The sequence below is a fragment of the Paroedura picta genome, chromosome 2 (assembly GCF_049243985.1).
Source record: "Paroedura picta isolate Pp20150507F chromosome 2, Ppicta_v3.0, whole genome shotgun sequence".
NCBI classification, from domain to species: Eukaryota; Metazoa; Chordata; class Lepidosauria; order Squamata; family Gekkonidae; genus Paroedura; species Paroedura picta.
This window is the reverse complement of record NC_135370.1, coordinates 69,902,870-69,920,158: the sequence shown is the minus strand read 5'-3', so window position 1 is coordinate 69,920,158 and position 17,289 is coordinate 69,902,870. Positions and strand designations below refer to the sequence as shown.

The window sequence follows — 17,289 nt, the reverse complement described above, 5'->3', positions numbered from 1 at the left end:
CCACTTGAATCAAGCATCAGATTTGTGATCTGGATTACTGCTCTCCTCAGGTGGCCAGTTTACAAGATGAAGAATCATTCCTTTTTTCAGAATATCGCATCCTGCATGGAAATTACCTGCTCTAAAACATTCTGTGAAAAAAAAAAAACTTATCCTGGCATCCTGAGTTCATGTGTCTGTTTCAGGGTACATGACATTTTTCAGTGTAGCATAGAAGGAGTTTTCCGTGGTAACTTCTGAAAATGAGCATTTCTATATGCATTGTGCTGATTGTTTTCACTCTCTTCTCCAGGCTGAAGAAGAGTTAGTAAAAGCTCAAAAAGTGTTTGAGGAGATGAACATTGATCTTCAAGAAGAACTGCCGTCACTATGGAATAGGTGAGCCTGGAGACAGCTCTGTAACTTGACAATCTGTTTACTTATTAGAGTGTATGTGGAAGAGTTTTGGGGATGGCCCTATGGAAGACCAAACTGTTGTGTCAGTCCAGTGAAGTTCATGTAATCCGGTCCATGCTTACCACTGTGACCCTGCAAATGCCTGACTGAAAGAACTGAAATTTTTGACTCCATTGATTTGTATTGTGTTTTGTTTACCAGTCGTGTTGGATTTTACGTCAACACATTCCAGAGTATTGCAGGCTTGGAGGAGAACTTCCATAAGGAAATGAGCAAGGTAAACATGGCTGACTATCATTTTTTGGTATCCTGGAATAATATAATAATTCCCCATTTCAGTTTTTCACGTAATTGGTAGCTTCTTTTGGAGCACCTTTCAAATAAATCAGTATTATTAGATTTTTATGTCGCCCTTTCCTCATGGGCTCAGGGTGGTTTACAACATATATGATAAAATCACTGTCATAACTAAAATAATTTGTTACTGTTATACAATTCTAGAAATTATTACAATTATAAAATTCTGCATAACATTTATTTACATTCTTGGCAGTAGTTTGTGCTTGCATGAGGAGCTTGATGCCATTCTGGGGCGGGGGGAGAATAAAGTGCCAATGAGATGTTTAGCCACTTGATGTTATTCATTCGCCACTCTGTCATAGCTGAGCCTGTGTAGGGAGGCCAGTACCTTTGGTGTTACATGGGCTTCAACTGTAGGCTTGGTGGTGACCAGAGCCAACTCTACTCTGTGACCAGACTGGAAATGGTCAAGGACCAATGTTTCCTCTAGAAGGCTCTAAAGTTGTTCCCCAACTATATGATCTTGCTCCTTCCATTATTTTTTTAATTAGCCTTTTGTTGATCTTATTAATTCAGTCACCCAATTCTTTGTCCCTAGACTTGAGGGATTTTCTTTTTCTTTTCATTTTTTAAGCTAAAATTTCTGTGCCATTTAATTATATATTTGTTCACTTGCTTATCTTCTGTTTCATATTTCAGTAAAATCTTGTACATTTTTGTAATGTCATGATCATCATTTGTACACAGTTCTGCTTCAAATACATTTAGCATTGTCCAAACTGTACATTTTCTTATCCACTGGATTTCCTTTTTCTTGCAGAATCTCAGCTATGGCACATTTTCAGGATAACTGACATACTCTCATTCTATTTAATTTCCTTAAGTGACCTGCTATTAGATAGACCAGGGGTAGTCAAACTACGGCCTTCCAGTGAACACTGGCAGGGGCTCATGGGAATTGTAGTCCATGGACATCTGGAGGGCCGCAGTTTGACTACCCATGAGATAGACTTTCTAAAATGGTACTTAGTATAATGCACAACTTTAAAAAACTGCACATTTGCTTTAGAAAACTAAACATCTCCCTGTGGATGAGTCTCCAACATTTCTACAGGACTTTGGTGAGAGCTGCAAAAGTCTATGCCACTTTGTTCAATGGTGAAACACAAAATCTGACTGGGTCATTCCATCACTTAATTTGTAGGGCAGGAAATCTGTTACTTGAAATGAGTTTGGCATACTGTAGCATGTTGTGAAGCAAGACTGGACAGTCTGTTATTACTTAGTAACAAAGTTTTGTATTCTGTTTTCCCTTGGTGAAACTTATCTGTGTGAAAGTTTCCCTTTCCTAGATCTCTATATTTTATTAGAGCTGGGGTAGACTGCCCCTGAATTGCTGCCATGGCAGGCAAATTATTGTTGGCATAGATTACCCCATCTTCCCCACTGTGGATGCTAGGCATAGCCTAAACTTGTCTGTCTCTGTGTGTGTGTTTTTCACAGATTCTGATTCCATAGCAACCAAGTCTGCAGTTGTAGGCAAGTTTCGTAGTTGCAGATGGGAAGAAAGAGCAGAAGGAAGGCATTAGTTTCCAAAGAGAAACAAAGACCCTGTGTTAACGCAAGGGCTCAACAATAGTGCAAGTGTGTGGTGGTTGAAGCAGAGGAAACAGAAGAGACATGAGCTGAATTTGTTGGGTAAATGAGATACAGACTTAGCTCATGTGGCACCTGTTTCTTGATATCAAATGATGCAGATAGGGTTATGTGACTGTGAAGCAGAAGAAATTGGAACAAGACCATTTCCCTTTGGACAGTGCCTGGGGATATTGGTGTTATTATGCATTTCTGATGAGGACTCTGAATCTTCTTTTTTGTACTGTCTTTCAATCTTTTCTGTTTAGCTTTAAAAAAATGTGTTTGTTTGTTTCAGTTGAACCAAAACATGAATGATGTCCTTGTGAATCTAGAGAAAGAACATGGAACTAGCACCTATCCTGTTAAAGCTCAGCCAAGGTTAGTGAACATCGACCAATGATCCTTTGTCAAGGAATATAAGAGAACTGCCTGACATCGGGACACATTGGGCCTGCGGTGTGTTGGTGTATTTTTACAGTGCAAGCTTATGCAGGCGAAGTTCATTGGATTGATCTAGGGATAACTCTGCATAAGAGAACTCATAGGACCTTAGGCTTTGCACTACTTGCCATGTCTGTCTGTTTCTATCTGACCAACTCAAGTTAACCAGTGCCGCCTGGTCTGTGCCCTTTTGGAGCCATCCTTCCATTTTTCCCCAGCAGGCCCCAGGCAGTCTGTCCTTAACGTACACTGAGTACTGTGAAGGTGGGAATCCATCTTGGAAAGAAGTATTTTAAATCAAAAGCACATTGTTTTAAATACTTTAGTAATATCTAAAGAGAAAGAAGAGGGAGACAATTCATAAGAAAAGGGGGCAGGGAGAAGTTGGAAACTGTATCTCTTGTGTTTTTGGATGGATGGCGTTCTCGGTGGTGACTATCACCTTTTTCCCTGTCTGTCTAACAGCAGGCTGGCAAGAAGCAGTTTAGTAACCACAGCTTTTCCCAATATGGAGATATACCGATGGGGGCAAAAAAACCTTAGCCAGCAACATTTCTGTGTGCTAGGCTGCTGTTGAAAGGTGTTGAACTTTCTCTCAGCTGTGGGGCTTAACACAGCCACCGTGGCTTTGCATTATCAAAGACTAAAGGTCCGCTGTAGGCCCAATACAGCGGGCGCTAGCGGGCAGGCGGCTGGGGGCAGGAGGGTCCCCTCCCCCCACCCTCTCCCCCCGAGGGCCTGGCTTCCTCCCGGGAAGCCTTTTTCCCCTCCCCCCGAAGCCACAACTACATCCCAGTGAAAGAAGCAGGCCCGCCACGTTGGAGACGTGGCGGGATTGCTCCTTTCCCTGGAACAAAGCATTTCCTGCCCCCCCCCCCGCCCAAGGCCGCGGCTTCGTCCCGGGGAAAGGAGCAGGCCCGCCATGTCTCCATGTCTCCACATAAGCCTTTCCCGCACCCTCGCCTCAAGGAAAGAAGCAGGGCCGCCGCGTCTTTGACGCAGCATCCCTGCTCCTTTCCCAGTGGTGAAGGCTCTTCTCCCAGCCCCCTTACCTCTCTGGCTGATGGGAGCAGGGCCTCCGTGTCGAAGACGCGGTGGCCCTGCCCCTTTCCGGGCATGAAGGCTCTTACCAAGGCCCCGTCACCTCCCGGAGTGACACTCAGAGGGGCCAATCAGGAGCCGCTTTGCTTTGCGGCTCCTGATTGGCCCCTTCGAGTTTTTATCCTGGACTCACCCCGCCCCTTTCTCCTCCCACATTGCCCTTACCCTTTTATTACTACCGCTCCTGTGGAGCGGTTTACAGGTGGAGTGAGATACCTCTTGCACATTAAGAGCGCATTTAGTGAAACAGGATGACAGTTTTTTAGGACTGTCCTTAAGATGAGAACTATTCTATTGAATGTGGAAGCAAATCCCTCCATTGCTCTCCGTGTCTCCATGAAGTTGTTGCATGTGGAAGGTTACTTTCCTCCTTCCCTTTTAAAATCCAGATTGAAGAACCTGCCTAGTAATAGGCCCTGTGTGTCCCAGAAAGAGGAGTTAGGGAGCTGGAAAGACTACATATTTTGTTAAATCACTGAGTGGGAGTTTGGACTAGATGCTGCTTCCTACTCTGCTTTCTATTAATTGGACATGCTTGTTCTAGAAATAGGGAAGCTTATGTACTGATAAAGGAGAAAAGGTCAGGCAAACGGATCACCATGATCCGTTTTCAAAGAACTCCTTACCTCTTTTCATCCAATCTAGCTTATTTTGTAAAGAAATCTGTCTTAGAACTTTGTTTGCCAAAGAAACCAACACAACTTTATAACAAGAGGGAAAAGGGGGAGTTTTATTGTTAGGGTTAAATGTGAGGTTACACTTTTCTCCCTCCCCTTTACAGTTAAGGGGAAGGTAGGCCCCACTAGCTGGATGAGATGGTCTTTGGCTCTCACCCAGATTCATGAGTCATGAAGCAGTTTAGGAACTTGGACTCCCAGCTGCTCTGAGTCCCACATGCTGTGTGAACAGCAATGTTATAAATGTGCTGGCATAAGGAAAAGATAACTGGGGCCCGGGTGTGCTGCTTTAGGAAAGCAAAGGGAGGCTAGCATGGGATCTTTACCTAGTGTTTTGCATCCACTCTTGTGCACATTCAGTCTGTTGCACATATCTCCACACATGTTTTTGAATGAGGAATTGCAGGATAATTGTCTTCCCAAGCCCAGTGGTCTGGCATTTCTTCAACCTCTCATGTGGAACATTAGCTTGAGACCATGGTTAAATTATTACTGTTAAAGTTATCAGTCATATACACAGTTCTTCCCAACAACTGACACTAGCTTAAATGTTAACATTTAAAATGCCAGAAGGAGAGAAGAGATGAGACTGGAAAAGACCGAGCAACACACAATACTTGGTTATTTTTACTCAGAGATGGTGCTTGCTGTGAAATTCTCAGTACACCTAAATACTAGTTTTCTAAGGAAAAAATGCTGGGCAAAGGGGAGAAACCAAACTGATGATGGCAGATGCATCTTTATTGCATACAGCCAGATGTACACAGCCAAAACTGGAGGAAAAACTTGTTTTCAATTACTATCTTCATCAATGTCTCTTAACAACTCTCTATAGTCCAATTGTAGGTGTATGACCACACAATTTAAAAATTAGGAACCTAGTAGGTCCGGAGAATATTTTGAGATGGTCAACCATTTAAAGCATTAGAAAAAAATGTTTTTTGAACTATAGGTAGATGTTAAGAGCCACTGATGCAGATAGGGGTTGAAAACGAGTTTTCCCCTCTGGGACTAGTTTTGGCTGGGTACATCTGGCTTTATGCATCAATAAAGAAGTGCTCATTTCTGCCGTTGTCAGCTTGGTTTTTCTTGGCAAAGTCTTCAGCTGACAGGTCTCTCCTTTCCTGGGTGAAGGGAGAGGGCATGTAATTTCCCCTGATAGAGCAAACACAATGTTTGGGTGATCAGAGCCACTTTGGTATAGGGGTTAAGAGCAGTGGCTTCTAATCTGGTGATCTGGGTTTGATTCTGCACTCCTCCATATGCAGTCAGCTGGATGACCTTGGGCTGGTCATAGTCATGATAGAGCTGTATTCACAAAGTGGTCCTGTCAGAGCTCTGTCAGCTACACCTACCTCACAGGGTGTCTATTATGGAGAGAGGAAGTGAAAGCGATTGTAAGCCACTGTGAGACTCATTTTGGGTAGTGACTAGCGGGGTATGAAAACTAACATCTTCAAATCTGAATCTGGGCCCCATGAAAAGCTATTAATCTTTTCAAAATACTGATGTCACTTCTTGTATCTGTTTTGGCCGTTATTTTTTATTTCTTCATCTCGGTTGGCTCCAACTGTTTTGATTCAGTGCAACTTTCTTGAATTTTAACACTTCCACTCCAATGCAGTCCTTTCTGAAACCTCCTGGAGGTAGCTGTGCCATCATGGAACCAACATTTTTATCCTCAGGAAGATTTCTTTTTTGTCCTGTTACTCTTGCTGTGAAATTTGCCCACATGGTGCTGGTTTGAATCCAAAGGAACCTTGTGATAAGATCTGTGACGAGATGAAAGGGGAAGATTTAGGGACACGGTGACTTCTCCAGGGGCACAAGGAAGAATATTAAATGTTTTTTAAGCTACTGGAAAAGAACCATAAATATGCCTGCAGTTTAATGTTACTATGACCATGTTCTTGGCCTCACCAGTGATTTAAATATTGTTGTCCCCACTGTATTAATTCATTTTGAATGGTGGCTATGATTTATATGAGTACAAAAGGTTGACTTTAGTAAGGGACTTGTGAAAGGCAATGGACAGCTCCTGGATATGGGCATGTGGCTTTCTATCCCCTCTCATTCTCAACTTGCACCATTTCTACCATGCTTTCTGTTATACCTTCTAGGGACCTAGAAGGAGAGATGGGGATGAGTAATGTGCAAAGGAAGGAGCCCTTTCTCCCCTTCCCATTCCCCAAGCATTTGCATAACACTTAGTGAATGCTTCTTTACTGAAAAGGTTCAATATCAATCATGTGAAGTCTGGACCAAGCTTAGTTGATTTATGCTTAGTTGAGTATCATCATGGTAAGTGTGTGAGCTCGTACCTCTGTTAGGTTAGTGGTGTTGTGTTGTAATGGAGCTCACTGATGTGCACCATCCTCAACAGAAAGAAAACTAAACTGTTCTCCAGGCTGAGGAAAAAGATGAGCAGGTACTGGTATGGCAAGCTGCATTCCATGAAAGCTGTGATCTGGATGTTAAAGTTCAAACCCAAGACTGATTTCTAACAGCTTAGTATAGTTAACTTAGTGGCTGGAATGGAATTCCTTGCATGGTTCCGTCTGCTCTGCCTTGGAATTGTTTTGGGATCTTTGCGTGTCTGAATAATCCAAATAACTTTTAAAAAGTCTTTGCTCTAACATCTTTTCTGGTTTTGCACTTCAATTAAAAGTTGGGTTTTTTTAGTAGACCTTAAAATGAAGAATCCGTGTTTTCCAAAACAATTAGGGGGGAAGAATAATAGTACTACCTTCCAATCTGCTCATGTTGTGTACACAATACTCCACATAGTTGCTTAACAGCGCAAACAGAAGTTGCTGTTTCTGTAACGGGCCATGACCTGATATGCAGAAATCAGCATGTGAAGTTTCCCATGACATGGAGCTAAATATTTTCATATGCTAATGTCTGTATATCAAACTTTTAAAAAGGAACTACTACAGGAACCAGTTGAAAAGTTGGTGTTTGAAGATACTAATAGCAGGAAGAACCAATTAAAGAGAAGAAAGCTCGAGTATACAGAGATTTGTTTTGTTCTTTGCCACAAGGGCAAAAGGAAATCACCGTTTTCTGTGTTTTTCATTCCCTCTAGTGGATTTGCCTCTCCCATAAAACTTTTTTACCTTCTAGAAAATGATTGCAAAGCTTGTTTCTGTCTTCCCCACACACTTGCTTCTTCTTGGGAGCCAGCTTGGTGCAGTGGTTAAGAGCAGCCTCTTCTAATATGGAAAATTGGGTTTGATTCCCCATTCCTTCTCCACATGCAGGCAGCTGGGTGACTTTGGGCCAGTCACAGATCCACTCACAGGGTGTCTGTTGTAGGGAGAGGAATGGTAGGTGATTATAAGCCACTTTGAGACTTCTTTAAGTAGTAAAAAGCAAGGTACAAAAACAAGCTCATTTCTGTCATATCCTAGAGCAGTGGTTCTCAACTTTCCTAATGCTGCGACCCTTTAATACAGTTCCTCATGTTGCAGTGACCCCCAACCATAAAATTATGCAAGTGTTCTTTCACAGGAATTAAACTGAAACTGACCAATGGCATCAAGATCCATTGTTCATGATTGTATATACATTGGGTTTTTTTCCCTGGGATTTCTCAGTTCAGCTCTGCCTCTTGTCCCACCATGCCAATCTTGCTCTTTTCTACTGCTCCAGACAGATGAACGCTCTATCTTAATCTACCCTGCAAGGCTCTTGTGTGGAAGAAATGGAAGAGGAGCAATGTTGGCCACTTTGGGACCCCTTGGAGACAAGGGTGGGGTACAAACCGAGTAATAAAAACCAATGATTTGGAAGAACAAAAATTGAGTCCAGGGGCACCTTTAAGACCAACAAAGATTTATTCAAGGCGTGAGCTTTTATGTGCAGGCACCCTCCCTCAGACAAAATTGATTTAGAGACATGAGTAAAAGGATGTGGGCCACTTTGGGTCCTCCTTGGAGAGAAGGGTGGGGGGAGAAGCCAAGAAAACCCATGCTTTGGGAGAGGCAACAGTGGTGGCACCCCCTGGCCAAGCTGCTCACCCTGCTACGACCCCTGTGAAAAGATTGTTCGACTCTTTAAGGGGTCCCAACCCCCAGAACCACTGTCCTAGAAACTGACAAAAATTGTGGTTTTATCCTGTTGTGAAGTGAAACAAAGGTAATTCTGTTCAGTTTCTACATGCTCCTTAGAACTTTTGTTGCCTTCAAAGTAGCTTCATTTTTTTTCCACATACAGAATTTTTTATTCATATATTAGTTAACTTGTTGAATAAAATAGTGACTCTAGTTAGCTTGCATAGTGACTCTGAGCTGAGAGATCTCTCTGTTGCCGTTCCACTATCTTATGATTAAATTATTTGTGTGCATCAGCTTGGCTGTTGAAACTTAAATGTCTGAAACCTTTCTGAATGAGGTCTTAGTGGAAGAAAATAAGGCAACTGGGTAGAAATGGTTGTGACTTTGTTTTGATGGCTCACCTCTTATTATTTCCATTTATATTTTCTGTGTAATTCACAGACAATCAAATGGTAACTTTGTAGAGTATGTTTTCTTAGGCCTACCAAGTTAAGAGAAATGTTCTTCTTAATAAAATGTAGTCATATCTGGAAATATCAGACATTGAACTTTAAGAATGCAAGAAGAACCTTCCTGGATAAGTCTGGTGGTCCATCTGATCCAGCATGTTTCATATAGCAGCCAACCAGATGCCCTGAAGGGCCTACAGACAGGGCACAGAGGATAAGGTCTTCTTCTAGCAGAGGTATTCAGCAATTTCTTGCCTCTGGATGTGAAGGTTCCCTTAATCCTTTTTGGCTAGTGACCATTGATTCATATTCCATGAATCCAAATGATCTTCTTTTGAAGCAATCTATGCTTGCAACCATGCAAGCCAGCTCTAATGCTTGTTTTCCCAACAAGCAAGGTGGTTCAGTGCAGCTTCTTTGTTATCTTCTTTAGCCTGCTACATTATGTATATCTTTTGTATGAAGTTGATTGGGAAGTGCTTCTCATTGCTAGTGGATGAATTTTGGGTTTTAGTGATTGTGGTAGTGACTGTGCAATGCAGAATGAGGATTAAGTTCTCACTTTGTATACTGGATACACTTTAAATCTACGCATTATTTAAATCAAAATCAATGTCTTCATTTTTGAAATCATAGGTCATAATTTACTGCATGCAGTAGCATGGTGAGCCAGGTATTGATGATTATCAGCACACTTTTTTTTCTTACCAAAAGGAATCCCTCATCTTGTCTACCACCAGGCTGGACCTTCTCATGTGGTCTTGGAGTGGTATGTTGTTGCTGCTTGAGTGTATTGGTTTTCCTTTTTCAGGTAAAAGGTACACGTGCAGACACATGGAAGAGTCCCAGGCAAGGAGTGGTTCTGTGGCATTCCTGTGCCATGTCTCCAAGAAATATAAAATTATTCATTTAAATGCTAAATCTGAATCTCATTCTCTTTTTCCTTCAGTGACAGTACCTCTGCAAAAGCAAACAAAACCCCTTCATCTCCACCTGATGGAACTCCTGTCACCAGCCCTGAGACCAAGGCCGTCAACCATGAGCCAGAGCCATCCACCTTGGAAACACCTGGGGGAGGCATCCCTAAGTCTCCATCTCAGGTAGTGAGGGAGGCTGCCATGGGTTTGGTTTTTGTGGAGATGCAAGGCCACCTCCACCCTTCTTGAGTTTCTCTGGTGCCTACTGAATATAGAATCCTTGTCTTCTCTCCACTTGTTTTCAGTTCTTGACACCAGAAGCTTCCTGAGTTTCTTTTAATGTCGTTTCGGTTTAATTCAGTGCCTTTGAGTAGAAATGAGCAGCAGTAGTTCCTCTTCAGCAGCCCGTGGGTCCATCATGCTCAAAGAAGCCTACCTTGTTCTCTGCCAGGTCTGTTAAATGATTGTATGTAAAAGCAGGAAGAGGCATGGCTAAACATAGAGGGCTACTGTTGGCATGTGTTGAAGTGAGCTCAGCTGCCTGATGGACACCTGAAATAGTGAAATGGGAAGTCAATGAAGTGGTAACTTAAGTAAAATGGAAAGTCAGTGGAGCCAGTAAAATTTGATGCCTTAAAACAATGCAAGTGGTTTTGTTAATTGGAAAAAGGTGAATGACCTAAGCAGGTAAACCAGTTGACAGATATAGAGTAAAGACACACGTGCCAGTTTCAAGAGTTCTGGTTCCCATAGCTTGTGTAGGCTGCTCTTTGAAATTCAACATGGCACAAAAGCTACGGATCTAATCCTGTCTTTTGTAAACATAAAAAATACTGGTTTTTGAGTGATCAGCTCAGTGTGAAGCCCTGATGCAGAACTATACTAATTGTACATTGAGAATGATAGACCTGTGATAACAAAGTGATCCTTCTATCTGAAAATCTGGATGTTACTTTGTATTGCCTTTGTGGTTCTCTCAGCAGCTGGAGTTTATGTAACTCCCTACCTGTAGGGATGGTAGCAACATAATACAAATATCAGCCAAAATAAGGCAAAAGTGAGTCAGATCTAAAAATATTTATATTATTTCCCAATGTATAAAGGTTTCTCTGAACGATAATATTTTAAAAGTTTTGCTGACCTTAAATTTTCTCAGAAGTGAATGAATTTTATCGGTTCTTTTTCTTCATCATATTGGCCACACAAAGGTGGATTTCTCCCTATCTTCGCCTGAAGGTGTGAATGGAGATTCTTTGAGTGATCAGAACTGTGATATAGGCTCAATTAAAAAAAAATGAAATTATTTTTATTTTGAACTCTGTACCAGATTGTTACTGAAGGAGGCTGAATGATAGTGTTGCTTGCTGGGTTGCTCTGGTGGAATATATAAATCCAGGATAAATTCCATAACGTTTTATATGATGAAGTGTAGACTTATGAAAATAACTGTTTGAAAGTGAATTTTCCTAAAGGAAGACAGAGGAACTGAAAATTTATTTTTATTTATTTATAATTATATTTATATAGTGCCTTGCCCAGTATATACGTGTTTGTGGAGTTCACATCTGGCAGGGTTTTTATTATGCAAACAGGTGTAGTCCAAACTGGAAAGCTTATTCAATATGAGACCAACCTCTCTGGAGAAAAGGAAAAAAAGTGTTAAAACTTGGGTTTAAAACCTGGCATTCTTATTTCAAATGTAACTTTTCAGGTAATTTCTTAGAATGCTTTCTGACATAAGCTCCAGTTGAATAGAACAAGTACAGAATAGCCAAGGCTGAATAAACATAGTCCCTTTTAAAGAAGTCAGCATCTGGAACTTCTCTTCTCATCACTTCTCTTCCCAAAGAGGTATTTGGTGGGAGTTTAAACTACTAAAAATGGATCTCCAGGTACAGCTCTAGCTGCTTGACTGGTGGAACCCTTTCCTTAAATATAACTGGGCTTTGGTTGTCAGTATTTTGTGGACAAGGAATGGGAATGCTGAGTGCTAGCAAGCCACATGTTTGAAGTGCCAAATTTCTGTTTGTTCAGACAACTCAGTGCAGATGACATACCCCTTACTGCTTCAAAATAACAATGGCGACTTATTTCCTGTTCAGAGAAGGTATTTCTGTTCTAAGATACTTCCTGGTGGTTTTTTAAAAAAATTGACACTTCGGTTTCTGCTGAGAATGTCACCCCAAAGTTCTCTTGGCCTTGAAAACAGTCATATATATATTATATTAAAGGGATATAGATATATCTCAGTCATTTGATGAGGTGCTGGCTCTTTCATTCTTCTCATGCAGATAAACTGTGAAGAACTCCTATATTGTCTTTCCAAATACCATTAATGGGCCCATTTCCTTAAAGGCACTCAGTAGGTTCCCCCATTAAAAGATTGATGTGTCTGGAGATGGACAACTTTAAGAGACCCAAAGATCACATAATGGTGGCAATATTTGTCAGTTGTATATTATTTAATTTCTGCTCTGTTATCAAGAATCATATAGTTGTTTGTTGGTTGTGATATTACTGAAAAAAACCTACCAAATCTGAATAGATAGGTGCACAACATAGGCAACAAATAGTGCCATTCTAAGCAGTGTTTATACCTTTCTAAACCAGTTTATTTCAGTGGACTAAGAAGAGTGTGATTCTGCTAATGATGGGATTGGAAACCACCTTCCTACCATGTTCAGTTCTCAGGGGGAAAAAATCCCTTCATGTAACTGGCTTTGAAGGCTAACAGAATGCCTAAACCTCATTCAAGCTGTCATAGCAAAAAGGGCTGGTGGAGGCGAGGCATAAGCCCAAAACAGAACACATGGTGAACACTGCCATCAGCTGGTGGTTCCCTTTGAATACACATTTAGACTAGCTAGTAGCTAACATAGGAAATTCTGTCATGTAATGCATTAGACTCATAAGATCAAGGTGGATCCAAGACAGCATAAAACTGGTGATTTAGAACATCTAAAGGGAAGATTAATCTCTTAATGTAAAGATTATATCCATTATAAGCAGATAATGATGAAGGCATTTGCAAATCAGGAGCTTCATTAATCACTTGTACATCTAATATACTTTAATACTATAGGTTATCAGTTTGTACTTGCCATAATGATTGGCTGTTTTTATACATCCCCTACCACCAATGCAAACAGCAACAAATATCTGTTTGCTAATGCTTCTATGAACCTATGTGTAGCTTGTGGAAGACAGTTTGGTTAGCGGAACATTTTGAGCACTTTTCAAAAGGACAAAAATATCTTCTGTTTCTGTCCCATAGGCAAGCTCAGGGCCTCTTTGAGCTGTGACTCTGAAAGGGCCTTTAAATGTTGTGATTTAATTATCTGCGCCGCTATAGAGGGGATCAATTTCTAAAATGTAAAGCAATAACAAAGTTTTAAAAATGGCAAAAAGAGCTGCATCAATACTAGAAACCAGGGAATAAAGAGAAGATATATCCAAAAGCTAGGACAGATCATAAGAAAATGCGAGACAGTCCCATCTGAGTAATTGTAATAGCATCTATTTAATCTAATAAACTGTTCATCCACTGTTGGAAGACTGATAGAGGGAGACTACCCCAGTGGAGAAAATTCCAAAATGTTGGTGCCATGACCAAGAAAGCCCTTTCTTGGGTGGCTGTTTCTGTGTCTCTGAAGATGATTGGAATGAACAGGAAGGTTCAGGTAGTGGTGGAATAACTTCTTGGACTCTAAAACAAAGCATGCCAAACTAATATATCCACATCACACAGTTTCTTGAAGCACTGTCTAAATGCTAGATAGTTTGCTTACAGCAAGAGCAATAAGTGCATATGAACGGATCACCTTCTGGCTAGAAGAATGAAGGTGTGATCTTGGATTCCTTCTTAGAGCTTTAGTGTGAGATCACTAAACATTATGGAAGGAGGATGGATTGGCCATTTTGGGAAGGGGGTGGGTAGACATGACCTTATGTGGTCATATCACCTGATAAATGTTTAACATTTTTTAAAAAAAATATTAAAGATGAATTAACTCCTACCCATTCAGGAAACCCTTCCAGGGCCATCCAGAACCTCCAGGGTTTCAGAAAACCCTTGTTGAGAAAGCCTGTCTTGGTGTATTCAGTTTGAGGCATTAAACTGAAGGAAGAAGAAGGGTGGAAGAAAAGGAGAAATTCTGCATCTTCCTCTCTGTTTTGCACATGATGATAAAACGTCCTAATGTAATGTAGGGTAGGAATGCCCAGTCCAACATAATTTTACCCTGTTGTAGCTCAAGTAGGCTGTGATTGAATTGGTCCCAATTTCTCTTGGATCTCATTCCATTTTTGTTTAGTCTGCAGAGGTGAGATTCCCAGTGGTGAAGATGACCCAGTATTCATCATAAAAAGTGGGTTTCAGCTTGTTGGGAGCATGCTTTCTTTAGGAACCAGTTGAGTTGGTTTGGGTGTCTCCCTTCTCTATCCAAATAGGTATTGCTAGCAAGAGTAGCATCCACCACCTTCCCTAGTCCTTCAGCACTTTAGATTGTAGCGTGCACAATCCTACCATGTACTCCAGAAGGTTGCACAGACTCTAATTATGTATGCATGACGTATCCTATGCATATTAATTGTGTTACGCTTCTCCTCTGCAGAAGGGAAACCTGCCCACGACCGAAGTGTAACTAATGATGCGAAGCCTTCTTTTGGAAGTGTGTGACTGTTTTCCCCTCCTCCCATGCTTGTTTTGTTTGTGTTTTACCTTCCTGTAGACCCTTTATTGGTGTGTGTTTTATTATTTTTTTTAGTATTTGCTAACCAGGTTCCTGTCTCTGGTTTTTTGGGCGTTGCTGTCTGTGCTGTCACCGTGTGTTCGCTTGCATGCAGTTGAGGAAAGGCCCTCCCGTGCCGCCACCTCCAAAACTCACTCCATCCAAGGAGATGAAGCAGGAGAACATCATCAACCTGTTTGATGACAATTTTGTCCCAGAGATCAGTGTGACAACCCCCTCACAGGTTAGCTTCTCCTTCTTCCCTGCCCTCTCTTCCCCCATCCTTGATCCAACTTCACTGTTTATCTCTTCCTTATTAGAGGTGTCAGGCCATGAAAACTGCTCAGGGTGGGAAAGTCAGTTGATTGTAGAGAGCCAACAGGATGTCAAGAAGGCAAACAGGGTAGTGAGCTTTTAATTCCATTGTATAAGGCTGTGGTCTATCTCTGACTGAGTTAGGATATGTGGAAGAGAGGTTCTACCTCTATCTATCTTGCTTCTTATCAAGGCCATGGAGACCAATCCCATCTCTCCTTAAATAAAGGTGTGCATATGTGGGACAAGATGTATTCTTACAGAACACGTACAGCAAATCCTAATGCTTTGTCCCTTGATCTCATGATTTTTCTTCTTCCAGAAATGGAATAGGGCCTCCCTGGAATTTGGCGTAGATCTGTGCTTCTTGGCTCTTATATTCCTTCTCATTTTTAATTAATTAATTTATTACTTAGATTTCTAGGCCGCCCCTCCGGCATACTTTTAATAAGATGGCTGCTTCATGTTTGGGATTTTTGAATATATGAAACAGGCTTGTATGAAGCACTTGTTTTTTCCCCAGTCTCTATTGTTAAAAGCCATCCTAGCCATCCTCCTAGTCTAGCCATCCTCCTAAGAAATGGGAAGAAGTAGCTTGTTCATGTGAGTTGTATTTCTGTAAGTGAGATGGGTTTGTGTCAGTGGCTTTACATGCTGCACCTGCCTGTGGAGCCGCAATCTATCCCCCAGACAGATCACTACTCTCCCAGTAGCCCATGTCTGAAGTCTCCTTTAAAAGTAATTAGCATCCTACAACAATTCAGCATCCTGTAGCCACTCAAGCTAATCTTGTAAAGCTAGAAAAATGACGGAAAATATTTCTGCTGTAGCTTAGTGCCCGAGGGAGTTCCTAGGTAAGCAAGTCCTTCATCCCAAGAATGCTTTTATTCTAGTGTGGGGAGTAGGTGGAAGGAAAAAATACCCTGACTAGTTTTCTGGCTACATTTCCATGATTCATATCCATCATCATCATCACCATCATTTGCATTATTCATTGATTGACACCTCTAGCCATTCTGTTTCCTGATTCCACTCTTCCTTCCTTACCTCAGCATGGTGGCCTGCGGCTTTTACCTCTTCCTCCTGTTCGACGGCTGAAGTGTTGCACGAGGGGCCTGGAATTGGGAGAAAAGGCAAGTTTAGGCCACAGGTTTCAAGGGTTGTGGGACCAGAGTGTGAACAGAGCTAAAATGAGCTGGTGGATTAGAATTCCTTATTGGGCACACCAAGGAAACTTATAAAGCTACCACCTAGTTCTTTTAAAAATATTAGGTTCTGGTTACTACCAGTATGAGAGAGAACAATTTTGAATTTATCTAAATAGAAATATGAATGAGCATCAGGCATGGTTTTCTGTCTGGCCAGGGAGTAGAGACAATGGGGTCAGTTCTAGTAGAGGAAATGTGACAGCTCTTGAAAATCTCTGTTTTAGTGATAAGGAACAACAGCATATGTAAAGATCCTCCTCTGCTGAGAAATGAGAAATGACTGAAAAGAAGTGTCAGAAGTGAAGGAACCACAGGAGGAAAATAGGTAGCTTTTGACAGAAAGAATATATCAACCTGCAGGAAGGAGGGATACAAGCGTTCGCAGAGTCCTATATTTACTTTGTTGAGGATTCAAATGAGACCTTTGAGGATGCAACTCTTTAATAGAGGCTCACAGTATGGAAATGGACAGCTGAAGTTTTTCCATGTGTGGAGGTAAATTACATCATCTGGTAAATAACACCCCATTAAACCTCAGCTAAAGGGGCAAGGCATTTTTTTTCTTCAGGCAGTGGGCAACCCTACACAAAGCAAAATCTGCAGAGACAAATTCTATAGAGGAAGACTAGACATATCAAGAGTTTCCATGAGGATATTGCCTCAGATGGCCATTTTTGACAATATTAGAAGGTTTCAAGCACTTAATTTCATTGTATTTTTGCTAAGTGGGAGGTGGGGTTGCCATTTGGATTTTCCATTTGAGTACCAACCTGTCCTGAGCCAGCCCAGCCACCAGGTGTGCCTATCTGCAATTTTCAAAGACCTAACTTTTTATATACTTGGCCTATTTACATACTCATTGAAAAAGAATAATAATAACAATAATAATAATTTTAATAAGAAAAAAAATAAGAGCCAGCTTTTCTCTACCTTAAGGAATCTAAAAGCAGCTTGCAATCTCCTTCCCTTTCCCTTTTCCTCCCCATCACAGTCTTATTGTAAGGTAGGTGAGAGAGTATTGAGAGAACTGACTGACCCAAGGTCTCCCAGTGAGCTTCA

The 17,289-nt window shown here is 41.3% G+C and overlaps 1 protein-coding gene across 15 annotated transcripts in view; it reads left to right on the top strand.

Moving 5' to 3' along the window:
* The window catches only part of BIN1 (bridging integrator 1), a 139,154-nt gene that overhangs the window by 91,406 nt on the left and 30,459 nt on the right, over window positions 1-17,289 (top strand). For 6 of the 15 annotated variants that reach the window (XM_077320585.1, XM_077320576.1, XM_077320581.1 and 3 more), the window contains 6 exons: window positions 293-378; window positions 598-673; window positions 2,630-2,712; window positions 6,937-6,981; window positions 10,010-10,160; window positions 14,823-14,951. In XM_077320585.1, the coding sequence (XP_077176700.1) occupies window positions 293-378; window positions 598-673; window positions 2,630-2,712; window positions 6,937-6,981; window positions 10,010-10,160; window positions 14,823-14,951 (570 nt within the window). Of the gene's footprint in view, window positions 1-292; window positions 379-597; window positions 674-2,629; window positions 2,713-6,936; window positions 6,982-10,009; window positions 10,161-14,822; window positions 14,952-16,074; window positions 16,156-17,289 lie in introns of all 15 variants that reach the window. The other 9 variants (XM_077320582.1, XM_077320587.1, XM_077320588.1 and 6 more) reach the window with 4 other exon arrangements.